This window comes from Trachymyrmex cornetzi, unplaced genomic scaffold (assembly GCF_001594075.2).
Source record: "Trachymyrmex cornetzi isolate Tcor2-1 unplaced genomic scaffold, Tcor1.1 scaffold122, whole genome shotgun sequence".
Classification (NCBI taxonomy): domain Eukaryota; kingdom Metazoa; phylum Arthropoda; class Insecta; order Hymenoptera; family Formicidae; genus Trachymyrmex; species Trachymyrmex cornetzi.
The window spans coordinates 1,377,546-1,402,191 of NW_017295784.1; the positions used below are offsets into that span (position 1 = coordinate 1,377,546).

At 37.6% G+C, this 24,646-nt stretch overlaps 1 protein-coding gene across 1 annotated transcript in view; it reads right to left on the reverse strand.

Annotated features, from left to right (window-relative positions):
- Positions 1–11,612, reverse strand: part of LOC108769448 (TWiK family of potassium channels protein 18) — a 52,906-nt gene extending 41,294 nt beyond the window's left edge. Inside the window, exons 1-2 of the mRNA XM_018520464.1 lie at positions 10,808–11,612; positions 9,376–9,661 (exon numbers count right to left, since the gene is read on the reverse strand). Of these exons, the coding sequence (XP_018375966.1) occupies positions 9,376–9,661; positions 10,808–11,173 (652 nt within the window). The 5' untranslated portion in view covers positions 11,174–11,612. The remainder of the gene's footprint in view (positions 1–9,375; positions 9,662–10,807) is intronic.
- Between the last annotated feature and the right edge of the window lie 13,034 nt (positions 11,613–24,646).

A 24,646-nucleotide genomic window follows, 5' to 3' on the forward strand; every position in this document is an offset into this window, starting at 1 on the left:
CGAACACAGTGTATACATTAAAGTCAGAATGGATAATTTGATAATTGCATTTCTCTCTCTCTCTCTCTCTGGCTTTTACAAAATCATCTTCAAAGAATAAACTTTTACAAAATAACCAAAGCGAAGAATCAATCATAAAATTATTTACATTTTCATGAGAATTATATAGATATAAGATATGTAGATTACACAATGTATTGCACACATATCCTTTTCTGTATATTATCATAATGTATACAAGGATCATTTATAAAGTTATCTTTCCCGCTAGTCATGCCATAAAATAAAAGAAAGATGCAAGGAAAAAAGATTAAAATATCTTCAACTGATAGCGCAGTTCCGTTATGTCATTCCGCGGAAGTACGAAGCAATATAAGTGAAAATAAATAATATCAGGAAATAAATGATTACGCAAAACTTGAGATTTACTTCGGACATCCCCAGACAATCGAAATCTATCGTGAAGATTCGCTTTTATTCACAGAAGAATCCCCGTTTGTAATTTCCTCATACATAATCTCACTTTAGCTTATCTTCCTAATTTATGATATCGTCGAGAAAAGATGTAAATACAATCGAAATGTTATCTACGGCCAGGATGAAGAGAAAGAGGGAAACGTTGTGGACCACAATGAGATTAAAAAATATATCCCAAAGGCGTGCCCGATTCCACTCCAGCGACGATCGATCATTCGTATATATTACCATTTCCGCGGTGGAGTTTGGTGCGCGGAGAGAAAAAGAGGATATCCATCTTCCCGTGGCATTCGACGTCGACGTCTGCGGGTATACACTATCGTTGCCATTGCTATGTAAGGGAACCGTCGCTATTTCTCTCGGGGAGAATGCGATAGGAAATAAAAGTGACAACGTTTCCCGCGGTCGCGCCGGCTAGACTATTTCTCTCATTATTTCCCTTTTCACTTCGCCAATGACAGGCTATCGGAATCGTGGTAATGAGCTGCAGTTTTGTACGAGTCGATCTCCAGCGCGTGATCCGCATTCTTTCGTGAGAAAAGTTTCTCGTTAACTTTACACTATCGGAAAGAAACTTCGTAAAGTCGTCGAATTGAAGGTTTCTTCGATTAGAAGAATGCCGTGTTTCGTTTTCTATTTCAGGAATGTCAAAAGTAACACTCTTTTAAAAGAAATAAATCAGACATTTAATCTAAACATTTAAATTAGAAATTAAATTATACGTATCAGATATATTCGGGCTGTTCGAATCTCTCGAATTGCATAAAAAACATAGGTTGGAATAAAACTCGGTGTCAGTAAAATCTGCAAAGATTTAACTGACATGTCGCTTCATTCGTACATGTATTTTATGGACAAATTCGAGCTGGATATATCCACTGTGGAAAAATCGATTGACATGACGTTTGCTATTAATGATCGCATGCCTAACAGATCGAAACTTTGCAAAAGCGTCACTAGTAGACTAAGTTACGACAATAGTTACTGAGTTTACAAAAGTTGAAGATCGAAATTCTTGCAGTAATTACCATTTCCTATTGAAATGGCACTTCAACACGATCGACACTTCAATATATTGAAACCGTTGCTTTAAAACACAAATTATTATGAAAACGAAAGGAGTAGGAAAGTTTCATGTTTAATAACATTAATACTAGTTTGAGCTCATCGTGATGATATATATATATTAGAACACATATGTAGTATGAGAAGTGCAACAGAACATTGCATATTTGTGATGTGACAGAGATGAGTTCAAAACACTCCTTCTCTTCACTAAAGATATTTTCGCTCTTTTAGCTTGTCATTATATGTTATATACTATTACAGATAATAGTAGACGTTAGTTAGATCAATATGTTATACGTGGTATGCCAAAAAGTAAGTAAGATATAATTTTTTCTCAAAATCTAACAACACTGCAAAAAATAAGCTACGTCGAGTAGAAAGATGAAGCTCGAAAACAATTAATTTGAAACAATAGATAATGTTCAAAAGATGTTCGATGTTATAAATACTATCACAGAATTTAATTTTCGATGTGAAGACCTCTTGTCAGAAGAATGGAAAACTCGCTGGCGCAAGTACATTATTTCCAAGAGATGCTACTTTGAAGGGGACTGTATTGTTATTTAATGAATAATTTATCATGTTGTTTATTAAAAATTAAATCTCGTTACTTTACTAAAATACATCATGTACATTATATATAAGAATGTTATACGTTTATTCATTAATGTAATTACTTAATCAAATAAAACGTACAAGTTAAACCAAGTCGGACTAGAATAGAACGGCGGTCAACAGTATGTGGTCGTGATTCGATCGGTTCGTTTGCGAAAGCTGGTGAAAATAGAAAATGAAAATAGCAATTTCACGGCGTAGTGGCGGAAGAGGTAAAGAAGACGATGGAAGATGTCTGAAAGAAGGCTGACGTGCCCGAAAGACGAAAGGCGAAACGAGTAGCAAGAAGGAGAAAAATACGAGAGAAAACGAGAAAGGAGACAGGCGTGATTCGAATCTTGTGCGATACGAAGACGTGGTAGAGGTGCGCCCTTTACCACTCCGAGACTTCCTTGCTTCCTACTTTTTCGAACTCAGCGCGCACGTTCCACCTCTTCACTTCGTCTGTTCTTATCCCCGGTTTCGATTAATCCTTACACTTACAAGTTCGAGCTTGTAATAATAGCGGCAAGTTTGAAGAAGCACCGTTATTTAAAACTGAAATTATTTTAAAATATTCCTTCATTTGTTTTCATATTCCATAGCAGAAAAATCTTCCAAGCAAACTTGTGAGAAATTGCAAATTTTTTACATTTTGATACAACACAGCAAAGTAATAATACTAGAAATAAATAATTTTGATAAACGGAATCGTATATTCAATTATATTTATAAAAATACAAAATGATATTTTGCTTAGAATTAAACCAATGGATGATAATATTTCTTATTTATATCTTCATTTAATTCTAATAACGGATCGATGACAACGATAAACAAGATAAACCGATGTAAAATTAATTCAAGTTCAGACTATGAACAGAGTAAGCTACGTCAATTTGGTGGGCAGCGCTGACGAAACGAGCGACAAATTGTGATTAGTCGGCGTCCCTTCGCGCCTGGCAATCCATTAGAGCGACGGGGATCTTCTGATTAAAATTCACCACCTCCTTCATTCCACCGTCGTTAAGACGGTCGCAAAATCGTGTCTGCTCTTCCCGGTCCACCCAAAGTTGCGACTACTGCGAACGGGAAGATAAAGAGGATGCATGAGAAAAAGATAGCGGCATGAAACTGGCAACGCTGAGAGCATCGTGTCGTTATGAAATGAAACTTACTGTTTCGTGTACTGCAACAAATATAACGAGTATATGTACTCTCGTGGTGTGAGCGTGAAAACATCGGTGAATGCTACGAAAGTAATCATCCGAGATGATTAATGGAACTATCATCTGTATTGCTTCAGCTGAAGCAATTTTTAAAATCTCAAAGAAATAGAAATATGTTTTTAACACATATGTTTGCAAAAAAGATATGAAATATCCATTTATGTATGAGATGCGTAGGATCCAACTTTATCTTAAAATTTCATTTCGTACAGTTGATCCGAATAATATATCAATGGAAATACCTCTCACAAAGATTTGAATTGAAGTAGATAAACACACACGTTTCCTTACTGCTTTCACAATAGGAATCGATTCGCCATAAATGACAGGCATCGCAGCAAGTCGAGCGAAAGCGGTACGCTAGAAAGACTACTATATAATAAATAAATTCATATTGAGGATATCGCGGATTAGGATATATAAGTAGATAAAGCGTGGAGTATCTTTAAAGAATACAGTCCAGTTCCTGGAGAGCCATGTTATGTCTTGGTTCCCGGCCAGCCCGATGGCGCTCGAACTATTTTCTGAATACGTAACTCTTGCCTGCGGAGAGGCAGGCGGCCAAATATTCATGCGACCTCATATCGTGAAATGCAAACGGATGATTCGTCTCTTGCGATACGTAAACTGGATTATGCGCCACTGAGGCAGGATAGAGTCGTAGCGAGAGGTGTACAGCGAATAAAGTAGAAAGCAAAGGAGCCCTACGGGCCGTCTAACGCAGACTCGAAGAATATAAAATCAAAGAGAGTTAAGGTTCTAAAACATTGAATGTCTGCACAATTTTGTTGCCTCCGCAGAGCAGTTATGCCTCTCGAAAGCATCTCGAAAAGTAAATTTAATATAAGTGATTCTTCTTGCTCTTTGTCGCATTTATTCGTAATAGTGTACATACATATTGTAATTTGTATAAACATCATTTATTTGTAAAATCATTTACATAGTAAGAAAGTTTGAAGCAGCAATATAATCTACGTCTATACATAAGAAAACTTTGATAAAATTATTTTTTCTTCACTGAGAAAAATAATTTTGTTATGGGAACAAATCAAAGGGAAACAAATGTGATATGTTAAGAAAACGATCGATCAATTACAATTGCAAATTAATTATTTCTAGGAGTGTGCGAGTACTCGGAAATACGAGTCGGGTCGAAACATTCTGGACCCGATCACTACTCGATCTAATTCGAGGCTCGGGTATCAGTATTTTCGGGTACTCGCTATTATTTCGGGTTCCCGATATTAGCAGCAGTAGCTAGACAGTATCTCGCTATTCCTGCAACTCAAATTTCAAGCGGAAGATTGTTTTCTGATGCTGGTAACATTGTTACAGCCACACGAAGTAAATTAATACCAACAACGAAAAATTATGCTTTCTACATTTTAATTTAAAATAAAGCAATTATTCACACATTGCTTTTTTCTTATTTAACTACATTTAACAACATGATTTTATATTTATATATTTATATATTTATACGACACATATGAAACACTTCCAAACTCAAAAATTTAAGATCAGTCAGAAAAATTTTGTCCCGAATCCAATATCGAGTCCCGAATTTCCGAATAGAGTTTCGAGTCTTGAATTATAGTTTCGGGTCTCGAATCAAGTATTTTATCCCGACATTCAGGTACCTGAACATTCGGAACCCGCCCGACCCGACTCGATCATTACGCGATCCGACCCGAGGCTTGGGTATCCGAATTTTTCCAGGTACCCGCACACCCCTAATTATTTCTCATTCATCAATGTAACAAATAATTAATAGTATCGTTAGCAAATAAAAGGTTCATACATATAGAATCCGTAGACGGTCATAGAGTCTCCAATCGTAAAAAATTGACCAATGTATTCAAGTATTCTCCCTATATTTAATTGTGATTGGTCAGTTTCCTACAACTTAAGACTCCACGATTATCTATGACTATATAAACAATCCTAAAGTTTATCCAAAAGATAGGTTAGATTCTATATAGTTTGCTTCTATTACTAATAATTGGCTGGTATAGCAAACTAGCAGCAATCACAACAAACCAATTTGTTGTCACATATTTACAGATCACTTGTTCAAGGTACTGGTGGTTTGTTAAATTAACAAAATTCTTTCTCTCAGTGATATTAAGGCACGATTAAAGAATAAATAAGATTAGTACGTTACCGATAGTTTGGAAAAAGTTTTTTGAATAAAATTAGTCTTCTCCACGCATTTTTTGTGCCAAATTTAGAGACGCGATGAAATTTTAAATAAAATCGAAATTTAATAAATTTCCATACATCGTAATACTGTAATTGGCGTGTAGAATTTTTGAAATATTGGAACATAACGGTGCATTGTTTTGATTAATAATTACAGCAACTTTCCGTTTTCAGTTAGAGCCATAAAAACCAATGAAATATAAAATACGTACGTATATAATTGTCTCCCCGTTTCCAATTTTCTACCTGGCAACTCTGTGCTTTATTTTAACTTTTATTAAATCACTTTAACCTGATTTGCAAGAGCCAATGACCCCAACGATATTATTTCTTTCTTTAAATATGTATTTATTCAATTCTTTATGATTGATAAAGGTTGGTAGAAATTTCGTGTTAAGATTTAGTCATAATTTAAACGATAAACCAACCCAATACGACGGATAGATGGGAAAAGTGTTGCTCTAAAAGTGGACGATTCCGTTTTATGTGCCGAGAGTTGTTTACTCATCTCCATGATGTGTTTGCGCATTCTCAGTAGAACAATGCTGTTTTGCCAAAATTTCCCTTCCCTTTTCAATAGGAAACGAGCGCGTCTAAAAATCTGCTTTTTACAATCAAAATCCTCTTTTGTCAATAAGCATAAATGAAATTTGGACAATTTTTCCCAATTAAAAAGAGTCCGTTTAGTAAAAAGTAATTAGTGTAAATAGGTCACACATAACAATCCAATTGGCTTTGCACAGAACATGTAAAAACGTTAATTAGTCTACTAAAACGCTTTATTTTAATGATTACATACTTCAATTAAAACTTCATTCAAGTTGATTTTACGGCTTGTAGTCGAATACTCATAGAAACGTATATGTAGCGACAAAAAAGTTTTCCTCTCATTTCTCCGGCTGATATGTCTGCTCACTTTTTGCTTGTGAAAAGTTACGAACGATAGCATCCGCTTAGTATTATGTTGGTACGAAGTTTTTCGACTGCCGGCACGTAGTTGACTCGCTGAACAATATTTTCGTTCCCGGACAAGCCGATAAAAAGTACTGGGATACTTCCCGTAATTAACCACTATACGATGCTGGAAAAAGCAAAAAATCCCACAACCAACGACAGGCAATCGTACATTTATGTCTGTAAACCGAAAAAAAGCCAATAGTAAGACAAATGTTTTATTTAGAACAATGCAATGTGGACGAAGTAGAAATGGTCAGTTCCAGGCAAGATGGGAGCGAACTTCGCCAGAACAGATTAATTTTCTATGCCATTCTCCTGTTGGGAACTGCTCCATTATCGATCCTGTTGCTGACGATGGTGGCGTAGGAAGTCGTCGGTATAGTGTTGCAGGAGGTCACAGTTATGCAACAAATTGTGATAGGAAACACCTGGATATCCGAGTAAGATTGAATGAATTGCTCGGTTCTAATATCAGAAATAATACGATTTTCGAATTATCTATGCAAAGTAATAACCATAATAAAACTGATCTTCCTCGTAATCACGAAGGCTGTCCCAATAGCCGGCATCCTATTTTCCATAGAAGATAAACGAAAAATATACATCAGCTGTAATTTACATTAAAATTCATAGGACACGCGTGTTCTCGCCGCGATAACATCTTCATGTGCAAATACATATTTCGCCTGCTCTATATACACCATCAGCGAAAATTGCGAATGCTATATCACGCGGCCCTCGGGATTTTACGTATTTCGCGGCCGGTATCAATCGCCTAGTTCTCTGTCTATAAACACAGGAGCAGACATGGGCTACGAAATATTAATTTCCGAGAATTCCGGATGCAACGTAGCATATAATTAAACCGTATGATAAAAAAAAGTGTCCATAGAGTTCCGTAGTGGAATGTTCCATCATTGAATGTTTTCCATAGGTACACACAAAGTGTAAAATTTAAAGGAAGGTTGAAATGGACGGTGCGTTGAGCTGATTCAGCAGACGAGGAAAAACAATTGCATAAAATAAAAGCAAAAACTATATTCAATGATAATTTTTAAATTTAGTAAAATATTCTCCATACAACATTTTTGTTATATAAAAATATGTTGCTAAAATTAAAATTAATGTTATATAATATTTTGTACATTATTTTAATTATACCATAAAAAATATTTATAAAGTTCCAGAGTAAAAATATATATAGAAATATATTTTATTTATTGTAATATCTATAATATATTTATTAGACTGTTTTAAAATTATTTTTACGGAACACAATTCGTGTGAAATAAGAAAGAAAAAAACAATGATCGGAAATGAACTCGAATGGCAAATATATCGATAATATCGAAGACTATCTCGAGAAATCTACCGAAGTAGTTAAGAGCATTAAAAAAGATAAATATATATATATCGTATCGATAATTCAATAAGCTGCTCGATATCTCCGACCATTAGTTTCTTCCTTTTTTTAAATATCAACCGACTCATGAAGTAGCAATCTGTTTCAGTAATAACTAAAGTAAACGACTGGACGTGACGTCACTCGCTTGCAGTGTCACTAAGTCGGACGCAATGATATTGTCGAAGAATGAAGGAAATCGATATCTCTGAGATGGACAACAAATTTGCATTTGTATCACGCGGCCATTACACATTAACGTCGAACTATGTTTACTCCAAAAATTGATGCGCGTCATGTTATCTTTATTTTCTACTTTCGTTTCGTAAACGACAATTTAAAATCCTAGAATGTCTCAATCAATACCACTTTGCCTCAACAAAGAGATTCGTTTAATTACGGAATGTTTTTTTAGTTTCCTCGTGATTTGTGATGCAATTGGATTTTTATGAAATTTCAATAAAACTCCTTGATCGCATTTTTTCCTACGAATAATGAAAAACCGATCAAACAAGAAAAAACTAAAATTTGTGAATAGCTTATCTAAAAATATTGAATTTTATCGTATGAAGTAAGAAAGTGTTAGTTTAGAAATTATTTAAATAAAATAAAAAAAACTTCAATGTAACTGCGAGTTACATTATCGGTGCTATTAACGTCAGTATTGTTCCTCTAACTAACATCGCGAGCTAATTGACGTAGTATTTGATTCAACTAATTATCAGTCTTTGCGCCAGTGTCTTTCGTGCTCGTCTCCGTTTCCTCCTAGCCTACTAATTACGTACAAATATTCTGATGCGCTAGCACTCCTTTTGTGTAAACTTATGCCTTCGTACACATGTATAGTGCTTGCGCAGATGGGAAATCGCACAAGTACAACTAGAGAAGCAAACATCATCTATGCGCTTTGTAGTTTCGACGCGTATACTTGCTGATACTGATTTGTATGTCGTTGTTTATCGTACTATTACTGTGATTGCCGTAGATATATTACATACAACTAATGAATTATTTATTTCTAGATATTATTATCATGTTAGCGAGATTAGTTTTTGCATTAAGCCACGGAGGTTTTCATCAGCGTGCAAATTCCAAATTCGATATTGCGTTTCTTATGTATGATACTCGTAATATATATATACGAAGAGAAGTTGAAAGGACATTATTAATAATGTATTTAAAAAGTTAAAATAAATTATTGCTCTAAAAAAGTAAAAATATATTATTGTATTAAAAAAGTTAAAAGAAATATATTGAAGAATTTAATAGGCAAAAAATTTGTAATTTCTAGTTTCTGTAGTTGACATATGATACCGCATTTTGACATAGTTCTGGTTCGTTGGAATCTCATTACGTTCAGAGAATGAGATGCGAGGCGTCGCACTAAAGCGCGAACAAAATGGGTGCATGCGACATTATAATTAATTAATTACGTCTGAAACTTACCGATTGTGGTGAGCACTGTCAGAGAATAGAGAAACGCCTTTGCAAAGTTCCATTCGTATTCCGGCACACGACGTTCCGTTACAGTTTCGCTAGTAGAACTCCCGGTGTACGTCCCGGCATTCTGGGTTGCCATCATGTCCTCCGTGATCCTTTTCACTAGTTGCTCTTGAAATCGTGCGATCTCCTGGTCAGCCAATTTCGTCCAGTTCTCACGGTAGAGAACGTTCAAATGCTCCGTGATTATCCATATGTTCTCCACGGTCTTCGTCCGGGCCTCGTGATTCAGCTTTCATCATACACAGCAAAAGTTATTAATTAAGCGATGTTTGAAATGTCATCAGGTATATCGTGGACTACGTATATATACGTTCGTCTTAAGATTATAATTGACATACTGTCGATTAAATTAAACTCGCGCCCGCTCGTTAATTAACACACGTCAGGTGGGTTTGAATGCAGCATATTTCAAATTTTACATCTTGTGACAAATGGTGAACTCGTAATTGCTTCGTTATTGGACCGTACAGTAGAAAATTCAGAAGTTTTGCACAGACAAAGGCAAGTTAATAAAACGCAAGAAAAAAAATTTTTTTTCTAATGGAGCAACGTTAAAATCAGAAGAATTATTTATAAAAAGAACACAAATATTCAATCGTTTGCCGATGAGCGATTGCTATCGAGAGAACAATTCGTTGTTGCTATTATTGGCCGGAAGCAACAGACAGCAGCCTTTGTGCCGATGTCCTCGGGGAATACGCTTTTCCTGTAAAGCGTAAGGATAGCGGAAAGAAAGCACGATCGATAAAACTTCGTTGAAACGAGCGCTCGCGCCAGAACGCACCGATAATTCGATTGACTTCGGGTTCACTGAGGTCACCTCAGGTAGAAAAGCGGAATGAAACCAGAGACGTGACGATAAATCGAGAGCTAGTGCTGCCGGAACTGTTTGCTCCTCCTCAAGGGAAAGAGAAGCAAAAACAAGTTCGTGGCTTACGTTTGCGACAACGGTAACGACAACTGTCATGCACTCATAGTGTATCGACAAATCTGTTTATTCTTCTTCTATTATTCTTACTTTTATTGCACTTGCTCGTATGTACACATCCTACACAGTTATTAAGAAATATATCTACGACTTTTTATATTCGAAAAACAGTTTCGTCATATATCTTTGTTGAGTGGTCACATAACTTCTTATAGTCTATGATTTACAACTACATTTGAGCATAACGAGGATACTTCTTAAAAAGGAAGTTGCGCATGATTTAAAATATATACTCCAATATTTTTCACTTGCATTAAAAGAGTGCAGCGCGATATTTCTCAAAGAAAAGATAGCAAGATTACTACTAAAGTACTACTATAGTAAAATTTCTACTGAAAAGAATCAAGATACAGTAAATGTATATATAGAACAATTTCATCCTCTCACCTGTTTTATCCAAGCGCTGGTGTTCCTCCTGGTGTGCTGATTTCCAGCTATCGTCGTGGCCAGAGTCCTCTGTTGCAGGCCAACACCGTCAATGGTCCCACTCTCGATAGCCAGGAAGATGAAACTGCCCAATAGAGTGTAAGCCACAAGAAGGGAGCATATTCCGATGTTTATGATAAACCCCTTCAAGAAAGAATGCTGACTGGCTTTATCAGGCACACCGCCGAAGCACAAACATCTCACTTGGCGAGATGGGTGCGTCTTCGAACGATCCGACGTCGATCTCTTTAGGGATGAGGTGTTGCCGTTATTCGCCGGCTTGAAGCCCTCGTAAGCTCTATAATGTCTAACGTTGTCCTTCTCCATCCTCTCTTGTTTGTCCTATCTACAAAGTCACCGAGTCCTGTCGCCGTCAGTTTCGCGTTTATCGCCGGATATGTCGTCGTACGCGCACATTTGCCATCTACCACTTATTTCTGGTGATGATGGAGTTAACAGCCAAAGACGAAAGATTCATCGGCTTTCAGTGACGCACGTGACAGAGTGTTTCAAAGGTTTTACACTCTGTTATCTGTTCGGGCGCGATCGCTAATTTCGTTCACTGTTTGCTTATATTCATTCGTTCGTCACGATTGCGCATAGAATTATCTCGGATTATCATATTTCACGATAACAAAGATTCTCGGCAGAAACGGAGATTTATAATAGGGTTTTCTTCGTACACGTGTCCTCGAATCTCGTAGACTCAATCGCCACAGCCGCATGACTGGAGTTTCGCACGAGCTATAATCTAGGGGACGGATCTCTCTTCGCGTTTTTTCGACTACCACTCAAATTTGCCGACGTCATTCGGCCAGATGTCACTATGATTTTCGTCACTGTCGCTTTCTTATTATAAGGCGCGGTCGAAATCGCTCGACTGAATGATGTCCTGGGAGAATCTTCTGACAGCAAAGGGACGCTCGATCGTACATAGCGCGGGCACTTCCGTCATTTTTCCATAGCAGGATCGTCCTGGCTGGAATGTGGATTGGAATTCTATAGAGAAAATCGATGTTCGAAATATGTTCTGTGATATTAGTTACCTCTCAGAACCCTTTTGTTGCGGACATTGATGGCTGATATTATAAAAATATTCTCTTGCAAAAGAGAAGATATTTTAAAGAACCAACTTATAAATTTAACTTTTTTCTAGCTTAAATATTTCAACATTACTGCAATTAGTTTTACCGAGATGGCAGTAAGTAATTTGTAATGTTATGAAAGATAGAGAAGTATTTTAAAAAACGAATGTTTTGTTTAAATGTTTATAAGAGGAGATTAAATATCACATAATAATTATTCATTGTTCGTCGCATTCATCTGTGAGTGCGACATCAACTTGTGCGGTGTTAAAACGGCTCGAGTTATATGACTTAATTTAAGTTCGTAAACGAATCGCTATACAAGTGTTACTTTCGCGCCGACTAATGCATTACCACGTAGTACGTAGAAAATGGATGAAAAATAACGCCTTCGAGAAACTGGGGCTGCTAATCTTTTCCCCCTTCCTCTCATCCTCTCTCTACTCTATATATTTCTCCCTCTCATCGAGAAAACAGAAACTTAGAGAAAGGAACGGAGGAAATTTTCGAAAGTCTCCATGAGTCACTTAAACTTTCTCCCTACCGTCTGAATGCGAAGCCGCTCAGTTTTCCGCTCTCCCATCTTTCCGTCGGCTTCGAGTGCAAAAAACGAATGGCAGCGGAAGAAGGTGGAGCACAGTTCGTCGGCGAGCGATGAAAACTTCAAAGCCTCATTTCAACAAACTGGATTTTCGTAATAAGCAAGTCCGATGCACATCCGTGGGCGTTGGTTCGTGCTCACTGAATGTTTTACCGAAGCTTTTTCCTTATTTTATCTCTTCGTCCTCGACGAATTTCCGCGCCGTTTTAATGCACCGTCGAGCTGTCTCGTGAGCGGTCTCTCTATAGAGAATTAGACTTTCCGCACGTTGGAAAGCCGATTAGCACAACCGAAGTCGAACCTGTAATTTACTTGTATCTTTCATGTGCTACGAGAGGTGCGCTTGCATTCACCGCATTTAAATAAATCGGTGTTGTCTTCCAGATCCGGTCTATCTTCAAACTCAAGAACGTCGCCACTTTCGTGCTTCGCTGGGTCCTGAAAGAAGAAAAAGAAATTCGATTACTTACATTACTTTCCTCGAACGAACGTTAAGTAATTAATGTTAAGACTCTCTCCATCATTAATTCCGTGTCGCGATAATTGATTAATGCTTGCATTCACGATTCAATTGAACTATCCATATATGTCGCTCATATTTTTTTTACGGGGAACACTCGTGCTTTCGTAATATCAGAGACTTCAATGCACTCGGACGAATTTTATTTTCAGCCGGAATTTGTGAGAATCCCGACATCGGCATTGCTCGTCCGTGACTGTTTCGACGTCCTAAGAAAGACGGTTGAATTCCAGAAGGACTTTCGACGTAGAATTATTCGAGGGCCCTGGGGGAAATCGCGGGAAACTTTCGAGCTACGTGTTTTCCTGTGTACTTGCACTCGGTCACCTGGAGCTTTCCAACGGGGACAATAATCGACGGTCATGGTAGACTCTACCATTATGGGAAGTACAGAAAAAGGAGAACAGAGAATGAATCGAGAGACGAGCAATAGACGGTTGCGAGATAGAAGTCCGCGGATCGAGAGATACGACGATGGATTCCGCGCGGAAAATATTGCTTTCTTCGTACGTTCGACATCCATAAATGCATAGCAAGATCAACCGATCCGCGTCACCATCCTCTTTATTCTTCGCCGTGATTTAAGACGCGAGCTCGGGGGATACGGGCGGTTTTGAAACTTTCATGAAAAATGATTTGCATAATGCGTAAGTCGGTGGATGATCCGCAGAAATGTAGTGTAATATTTTCAATATTAAAATACGCGAGATAATATTGCGTACTTAGTCTTCAGTAGTTTCAACGAATGCAAATAATGTCTTCCCCGTAATTAGACAATATTCCCTAATTATATATCCCGGAATTAATTCTAATCCGACCATAACAATAAAGCCAGAAGTGGAGCTTAATAATAGCGGCGGAAAGTCAGATTCGGTGCTCGCTCGCAGAATAGCGAAACATCTCCCAAAATTCACCCTCTACTGGTCATTCGCATTCATAGTTGTCTAAATATACACAATGTACACAGTCTTGTATAACGAGACCACTTCTCGACAATCACATTCACACGAATATAGTCCAAGTAAGGACGTCGGATACTAACTCGACGCTAATTTATCGTTTGGCGTGATCGATTGTTGCGCTCGATCGACTTCCGTTCTCTGCGGCGAAGAAACGATCCCGCCGCGGAACAAACTGCCAAGCCAGGCTGCTGATCGTAAATCGGATCTGATCTCTCCTTTCGTCTCGATTTGCAGCCCCCTCTCCCCATCACTTTTTACGACTTATTTACGAGTTTGCGTTTCTAACATCGCGAGCATTCTCAAAACCATTGGGTATTCTATTGTTATTGTCTATCTTTATTTCTTACTTTCTGTTAATTATTGTCGATATCCCCTTTAAACTGGTATATCGTGAACGACGTTGTAAGACTGTGAGATCACTGGCGCGTAACAAACGCCATCCGCCTTTATTCTAAAGATGATAAAGGCATGCTTCGAGAGAATTAACCTCGATTTTTTTTTTCATAAAGTTACACTTATTGATCGGATATTTAAAGAAAGTATTCTATGAAATTCGCAATAATATATGTAATTTAAACTGTAAATTCCATATATTAATATTTTAAAACTTAATAGTACAAAAGAAAATAGCTCGTAGAAAAAATTATACTGAATAAAAACAAATTAAAATGTACATGTTCCGTAGTACCGTTTTCAGATTTTGTCCGATGTACCGAATATACTATCACTTCATGGAATTTCGTGAAATTTCGTTGAAATTTCATCAAAATTAAAACTGCACGTCTGATGTTGAAACGTTATTTCAGAGATTGCATCGCAGCTGGCTCGTACATTAGCATTTATAACCAATTTGCAACGAGAATCGAAGGATAACCAGCACAAAAGTCGATTACATCACCGTCGGCGACGAAGGATAGAGCTTTATGGGGATGGTTCTCGTAGTGCGGAAAAGCATAGATGGACAGGAGAGAGATGAGAAAAGGCAGGGAAAGAGTGACAGCGGGTCGAAAAATGTGCAAGAGAGAAACGAAATGTGAAGAGTAGAGGGACAAGGAAAGAGGCGAAATGCAATTTTTCCGTTCGGCGCTTTTTCCAGCGACAGGGGAACCACCTGTGCTCGTCTCAGCGACTTTTAAATTCGTACCATTGTGGGCTCTATTTGCTGAAAAATGTTTATTCAATTTCGTTTACCGGCACTGCAAGATATTTACCCGGTCGCTTTTGCTCGAACAGTTCTCGCACCACCGCGAACGATGGTATTGGACGCAAGAATACGACGAGGAGCGAGAGAAGGAACGGGGACGATCGGCTAACAATAAGTTCACAATGTGTATAAGACCGCATTTTCCTATGCTTCTAGGGAAGCTACATCGCACGAGAATATTAAAAATACATTTCAGTATTTGAAGAGAAGTTTGCGGATGAATGACGTTGGCCCAGGTGCGTTGCACCGATTTTAAGTAATAAGTTTACGGTAATGTTTGAGATTCATCGCGTGATAGAAATTTGGAGACAAATTGTAGGAATTATACGACGAATTGTATAGAAATCGTGAGTCACGTAGAACATTCGAAAGCTTTCCCCGAGCGACGTACGATTGCATTTCACGCGGATATAAATCCATAGAATAAATCGGGCGATCTTAATCATTGCGACGAAAATAGGGTCGTACATGCGGGCTGAATTACGATGAGTCGAGAATGAAGTTACGCGAGTATTCTCTCTCGACTCCGCGTCGACTTTGTCCGGTTTTGTGTATCAGCGAACGAGATCGCTGTCGGCGATAGAAATTTATGGCAGAGTCGAAACCCTCGAAAATTTCATTAAGCCGTCCGTATAGATATTGAGAATCGACGGCGAACCGATCGAAAATGGAAGTTACTATCACGATACGATACATTTGACGTGACCGCCTAGACTACGCGCAAAAAGTGAGTCTATGTGGTTTATGTACATATATGCGCCAATTAATCAACCAAGAACAGCAAATATTTTATAAGTGCTTTTAAAAAGGTAATGCAATAAAAATTTTAAAAGATACCATTCATTTTTTAAATTAGTGTTTTAAAAAAATTATTGAAAATACTATAATTCGAATAAAAATGCAAATCATTTAAATCAACATTTAATTGCACACAAGATAAGTCAGAATTTAATTCTTTCAGCAGCATCCAATAATTCTTTTTTTCAAATGGAAAGGATTACGTAATATTTGTAACTTTTGTTGCATCGATAATCACGTTCGATTCGTAAAACATTTAAGATGGATAAGTTTTCTCAGATCGGTTTGACCAACAAAGTTGGTCAAGAAAGAAAACCTTCTGTTTAGTAACTTCTCTTAGCGTCCCACGCGGATTACAGTCTTATGTGTTTCTAACTTTTTCCTTAAGGCCGTTCAGGTTAGCCGCACGGTCTTATCCGCGCAAATTGAGCACACCGAGTGTGCAGGGAGGCGACTACAACCTAACCGCGGATGGGAACTACCAGGGAACAAATAACGACGATACATTTTCGCACAGCTGTTCAGTAAACTTCACTGCTGCCGCGCTTGGTCTGACCATGAGTATACCACGACTACTTATGCGCCTCCGATGTGTTCAACATTGATGATGTCGCCGACGCCACGGAATAAGGTAGGCATCCTGCAATTTCTTGGGATGAGACTCTTGTCTCTAATTTACGTGTGAGTACTGTTATTTGCATGTGTGTGTACATGATGCAAATTTGCGTCGCAAAAGCCATTTAAAGTCTGCGAGTCCTTTCGCAATTTGGCCTGTTAGGAATCACAGCACGACGCGTCTTGGCTGCCTCCGGTGATACGCGCCTCGATTTTCCGCATTTCGCTCCCAAGTGTACCAGGGTTGTTGCTATGCTCGAGTTTCGCGGAAACTTGTCGCGCGTGTTTCTATCCGTGCGTCCCCTCGCGAAATTTCTCGTTAAAGACAGGCCGGTTTCTTGAGATGCGAAATGAGCAACTTGTCGATAACCACGACGCACTCGTGATTGCGATCCGACTCTCGCATAAACTCCACGTCGTCATGCTGCGTCAATATTTCCGACCTCGTCGCATGAGTGAGCACTTCACTTTGAAGTGCCTTCACCTTGTGCCATCGAGCAATCTGGGAGATTGGACAAGTTTTCACCGATTTCCGCTACGCAACGATTAAAGCCTGATAGTTTCTGTAATCATATTTATATGGATGCTGGGAATTGCGTGACACTCTTGAATTTAAAATTTATACTCAAGTTGCATATAACTTCGCGGATTAATGACTAATAATCTTGTCAAATTAAGTAGCTTGAATATAAGGAGATGAAGTTTACGTTATCTTTAATATTTGATTTGCGAATTACAGCAGACTTGCAAAGTATGAAGCTCCTAAGTACGCGCTATTGTATACTTTGCATAAGTTATCTCGTTGAAGCTATTGGGACATGCCGATGAGTTGCGAATGAGCAAGACGTCGAACGGATTAGAAGTCGGACTTCCATGGAATTTGCCATATAATTTTTTACATCAGCTTACCATAGTGTAATTAATATTCGATTATCAAAGAAGAATTTGCCGAATAAAAGAAGAACTCTCTTCTCTTGTATCCAAATATTGCAGAAAAGTTGATATAAGGTATACAATTTTCTGTCACGTATATATTATATATCAACGTATTGCAAAGTTCAGAATGTGCGCATGTTCGACCCCCATTCCCGGGCTGCACTATCGGGTAAGTGACGTAACGTCGAAGCAACGAAGTTCCTCCAATAAAGCTTTAAACGCGTCTCGCTGATCCATAAATTAACTTTGGCAATAGCACTTCGTCGCGAGTACGAGAGAACCCACGTTATTATCGAATGAACTTTCCTGCTTAGCCGCGTTGCCCGATGCGATTACTTCCTGTCCGCGCGCGGTTACGATTCTATTCGAGTTCAGCATTAATTTCTAGCGTAAATGTTATACCAGTTATTGCAAACTGGCTGATGCGCCGTTTCCGCGGTGCACGCGGGGCGTTGCCCGGCGGTAGTCACTGCTGTAATTGCCTCGACCCGAAGCTATCCGCGAAGAGTCGGCGATTCGAACGCGGTTTATTAGGTGGCTGTGTTCAATTATCACCGGTACGACAATAATTTGCCCCCGTTTGTGTCCTGAACGTGGCCGAATCACCACCGCGCGGAATTGACTGAATGAATTTGTCGCACACCTCGCACACTCGATCGATCCACCAAGGATGCCGTGCCACGTTACGTTACTGATATTATTCAAAGGCCGACATTAGTATCGACGGGCATGTACACGTGTACAGGGCTTCCTTTATTAGCGGAAGTAAACTGGAATTACGCGTGCCGGCGCAAATAGAGTGCAACAATTGTCGTGCCCGCGCGTCCTCTGATCGCCGATAACGGAATTAATTTAATATAACGCAAAATCGTCGAAAGTAACGGGCGCATTATAAGCGACATCGATTAAATTGATAGCACGTGGAGATCGCACGTGAGCGCATCGCTGCGTGCTTTAGCATTCCCATGTAGATTTTATCCACGTTATCCGCTTGGATGATTGTAGCATGACTGATGTAATATCATAAATTCATAAATAATCATGGACCGAACACCTGCAGGTGTTTATTATATTAATTCATCTAGATGTATCACTGAATTAACGGCGTTAAAATGAATAATGGCTGCGTGACCATTGAGTTAAAGTATTACCTTTAACAAATTCGAATACTGCAGAGAAAACGCGAAAGAGACAGAAAAAGAAGAAAGAAAGAGTAAAATTTATAAACTTTTGCTAATTACTCCAAATATAACAAACAAGATCGAATCGATGCTTCTGTAAAAACTGATTCGCCTTTCATAAAAACTTGTCTCAAAAAGCATGGATGATTCAAATTATAATGTCTGGTGGAATACCAGGATGAAGGCAATAATCAAGTTAGAAAGTGCACATCCTGTTACAACTCCAAGCTTCACCAATCCCTGCCTCACTATATCATAATTTATGGTACAGAGTCTCGGACTTTACGAGCGGACGTTTCATGGCATGGCTTGAATTCAATGGATGTACAAAATTATTTCAATGTAAAAGGAGATATCAATGCAGCTCCTATTAATCACATCATACGCATTCATCCTTCAAGATTAACATAATATTTAATTCGCATATCCATATGCAAACAAAAGGTTATCGTAATTGATAATGTATTAATAAGTAAATAATTTATGCAAATCAGTATAATATATCGACATTGCGGATTATTCAAATTAATATACATGCACATAAATTAATTACAACTAGAAAATAATATTACATTTAATAAAACTGAACATTTCCTATGCACCAAAAAATTGTTCATTATTTTGTTTCGGAAAATAATTTTAAAAAATAGGTTAAATCGAGTATTTAACTCCTTTTTTGTAATCACTTTTTTTTACAAAAAAATTTAATTCAATTAAAAGAATTTACTATGTATGAGAGTGCATTGCGCGAATATTCCGACAAAATGAACATAAGACAAACAGTTTATGCTTATGCACGCAAATAGCTACAGTAAATAGAAATTAACTTGATAATTTATTCACTTTACGCGAAACTTTCGAAGTAATATGTAGTAATGAAAGTTTTCGATATTTTCAGCCAGATTATCCAACATACTAAAAATAGAAAATTATGATCAAGAACTTTGTGTTTTCCTTTTAAATGAAGAAAATAAGTTTCTCAGGCTACAATGTAAACTCAGTAACACCGCATTATAGGATCAAAATATAACAATCGCTTATAGAAAAAAAATCACGCAATACCCTTAATCAAAGCATCAAAAAATTCGATTCACAGTAAACTGCTAGCTGAATGTAATCGAGCGTTGCTTTAACAATTTCACAGAAAGCCGGTAATATATTCGTGATTGTAAGGAAACACGGCAAAAATGCGCGCCACAGAAATGCAAACCAACACTCGCAACGTGGAAAAATACATTTCCATAAATTCTCGAACTCAAACTCTGAAATCTTCCTCCCTCTCACCCCTGACATTCTGCTATTCGTACGGTATACCGCGCTGATCGTTTTCTGCATTTTACATCGAATGCATTCGCAGTCAACAGTGGAAACGACGGGAATCGATCTTGCGCATACGCCATGGGACGACAGTCGAATACTCGGGAATAAGAAGAAATTCACTTCCACACACAGTCCGCTAAACCGAGCCCGTCGATTCATCGAGTAGTTCTACATCATATCGGCAAAGGTGTGTTTTCCATATTACCCTCCTTTATTCGTTGGACTTAAGAAATCACAGATTTTATTGAAAATTTTACGCTTAATGCAGAGAAAATAAGCAATATGGAAGAAACGTCGTACGCTTTCCGCGTATGAAGCACACAGTTAAGTAAGACGGAATGTGAAAACATATTGTAAGAAGATGAGAGACATTTCACTCAAACTTGACGTGCATTCAGAAAACTCTGACTTATTCACCTCTGAATACTTGAAGTGGATAATTCTGCACGTAAATTTATGTGGGAACACCAGGTATATAAATCAAATAAGAGAAGAATGCCATTTTGATGAAAGCGGATCTTGGTGCTTATGTAATATTTCATATGCGAATATTACAATTATTAATTCTATAGACTGTGCGCCGATTCAGTTTGTCAACAGAGTTATATACACAGAAATAACAATCTCACAATTAAACTGTCTATAGAACTATAATTATATTTGTATACATTGATATATGAATATACAAAGACCAGCATTAAGACCCGCTTTGACCGAAAATGTCATTTATCTCTTATTTGCGTTTAAACACTATTCTTGATTTTCGCTTAAAATATTGTTTACCTAATTCAAATTTATATAAAGAAAACATGTAAGATAAATAAAGGATTTTAATTGGAAACGTTTTGTTCTTTTCTGAAAGAGAGAGAAATAATGGAAAACAAGTAATTTATATGGAGTAGCAAAAGCTATTCTCGTAAATCATTTTAAAAAATATCACGTGTACATTTTCGCATGAGGAGACATTGTGTCGTCTCCGAGTTTGCCTGTGAAGGTATTCGCCATTGAAAGTGACGAATCTCTACACGTACCTACTTTTTTTTCTTCAATGCACATTTTTTCCTCGATTTTCCTGTAGTCTATGTCGGCGGAACTGCGAAATAAAAGTTTCCGAGCGAGGGAAACCGTTCATGTGCCGCGGATAGCGCTTTTCGCGCTTCGAACTAACAGAAAGAGCGCCGATAAAGTTTCGAGGTATTCCGAAATTTTCTTCACCATCGACGCGGGTGGCGACAGCGATGTGTAGCGTGGAAAGAGTCTCTTCTTTGAACTAAAAAGTATCGAACCTTTTCCAAAGACGAATGATGAAGACGGAACTCAATATACAAGAATGGAACTTTTCATTATATTTCGTTGGCTATCTTTTTTTCTCAATCTTTCAATTTAAGTTTGTGTATCAAGCAATATTGTTATTTCGATATAAACAAAATTAAATAAACCAAAAAATATACAATTTCAATAAATTACAAATTTAATAAATTGCACAAAATTTTACTGTTACCTCTCAAAGAGATAAATATAAAATTGTGGAAAACTTTAAACGTTCGTTAAGAAAACTAGGAAAGACGATATAAAGCGGGTGTATTATATGAATGCGAAATGGAAGGATCTCACTTTAATTTTTATGTTCGAAGAATACGCTGCAAATGTGTACGGACTTCCTCTTTACTATACATGCAGATATTAAGAGCTTCCCGTAAATACGAGGGTGCTTAGCCGAAACTAGCCGGTGGTTGTCGCTGCACGCGTGGCGCAACAGCAAATTCGATGGCCGGTGGACAGTCACATGCAAATTGTCGCGGCACGAAATGACAAATTAACGGCAGCGGGCCATTCATACGGACACTGATTAATTGCCATTTACTTGCAAATTTCCAGGGTGCGCGCGTTTACACATCGCGCGGCTAACTCACGGCCCTGTCCTACCCCTCGGCGACGTTCAATGCCAAAACGCAACTATAACGTCGTACTATGTCATCGTTCGCGTATCTTGTTTGTATTTTCATTGCGAGCAGTATTATAATTGTACTGCGACTGCATTATATTCCAAGATCGATAACACTGGACATGAATTCACCATAGTATCTATGACGAAATATTCACAAGAATTAGAGAGAGAGAGAGCATTGTATCAAAACTTGTATGCAATTAAATTATGACTAGTCTCAACAAATTGAATATAATAGAACATTGTTTGTCCATGCAACGCATTTGCAATTCTGGGAAATGCATTGTCCCAGTTACTCAGATATACGGCGACGCTCTTAAGATCCGCATTTGAGTTCTGCACACGCTTATTAGATACGGTACACAATAAAGTACTATCAACACCATGCGCTTCGCTACCTTCTGCCATTCTATGCTCGCGTTGTCATCTACAGTATCACGTTTATGACATGACGATGCAGAAAGTGTCTGCCTATCGTCGAGGAACTACCCAGGCATCAGCCTTGCCGAGGTGCCATACTCTAGGCGAAACTACTCCCGCTCTCTCATTCGCTCGCGCGCGCGTGTAGATGTAAGTCTATTAGATGGTTCGACGATCTAGGAACACGATCCAACAGCGGCACGGAAAGTTCGCCGAAAGTTCTCTGACATCGGCAAAACTTTCCCCACGACAAAGCCGTGCCCCCGCGAGTCTCCGGGTACATTCATGTAGCAGCGCCGACAGCGGTAGCGCCGAGCTTGTTTGCCGAAGTGGTAATAAAATATCGCGGCGCACTCGCGTTCGCGATAAAATCGAAGTCGCGGTACCGTTAAAAATTATTGCCCTGCCGTGCTGCAACGATCGACTTCATAGCGGATTTAATCTCGTCCGACCGTTGCGCGTTGTTACGTTCCACCTACGCGGACGGGCGTATCTATACCGAAAAGTATTGCACGTCGAGACATGAATAAAGACGGAACTGCGAGTACGAACGGGATGAAGCTTATTTGGATTACGCGCGTAGTTTGATTACACTTTTTCCAATACAAATTGTTCCTGTAATCGAGATATTATCGAATTGCCGTTAGCTTCTGGTAACTTATTGAGTTCATGAAAAATATCGTGTTTGTAAATTAATGTTGAGGCAAAAACAGGTAATTATCCTTTATAATGACTCTGTACGGCTTCAGATAATATTTTGTAATCATCATTAACAACGAAAGAAATATATGAAGCACTTATAATTATTGCATTAGAATGAGTTGCTGAATATACGTTTTAATAAGGTCATACAAAATGAGTGCCTTTCAACATCATGACACCCCGTTTCAAAAATATCTTGAACTTTAGCATGAAAGTAACAAACTTCTATACAAGGTGAAAGATAGCAACGTTCTTCTTTTATCTTTTCCTCTTCGTTAGCATTCTTAACATGAACTTTCCAGCTGATCCTGCTTGTTCTACCTCTTCTTTTCATCTTTTCGTTCTTTTCATCTACGAACCAATTATAAAAACAATGCCATATCTTCTTAGGTTGCTGCATATTTGTTTTCTTCACAAGAATGCATTAAACCATAACAATAATACTGAAAGTTATTTGTAGATAAATATTAAGTACAAGACTTGTAAATTTAGTTAACAATTTTCCTTAAAAATTAATACGTTTATATAGTTATTTCTCATAGAAACAGAATCACATCAAATTATCTAATTTTCATAATGCATGATAAAAGTATTAATAGTTATTTATTTATTTTATCGTCTTTCTATAATCTGTACCGTTTTTATCTATATAATTCTTTAATTTGTGAATAATGTTTCAGATCAAGTTTAAGTTCTTCAATAAAACTAAACGACTAAAATGCTTTCCCTTCATTTATCGCCTCCTTAAATAAAATGGGAAAAATACATAAAAAGAATAAGGAGAAAACGAAAGACGCTAAAGTTCTCTATCTCTCATTGTATAGACAATTCGTTTTATCCAGGCATAATGTTTAACAAACTTGTTATTATTATAACAGAAATATTTGTTTGATAAACTTCGATAATTCAATTTAAATAAATTTGTATATAATAAATTATATTGCATTTATATTCTATTTATTTAGAAAGTTTATTAGTTTAGCTTATGCAAACTAATAAGTGTAAATTTTACTGTATGATTGCTCTTTTTTGAAAAATAATATTGATATTATATACATATATATTGGCCGACGAGAAATTTGGCCTTCAATCGATTTTTTAGTTTAATCGTATCTCTCTCTTCTGCATATAAACGCGCTCCTCAGGTCTCGAACACGACGGACGATTCGGTGAAATCCCATTCTGGGCCGAATGCCTCGATTAAACGAGAGGTAATCAAATAAACGGGATTTGAATGTCGTCGTCGATCCTCTTGCGTACAGCAAGAGCGATCAATGGCGAAAAACTATTCACGATCTGTTTAAATTGCAAAGAATCTAAATTTCTATACGAATAAATTCGTTGGAAATTCGTGTGAACTGTCGAATTAACTAAAATTATAATTAAAATCGTAATTTACCTGATTTATCTAATAGAAATATGAAATTTAAAAGAAAAATCTTCAATTGAGTATTAATTAAGGAAAGATGGTTATCTGGATATTCCGCTTTGTGGCATCATTCAGCGAA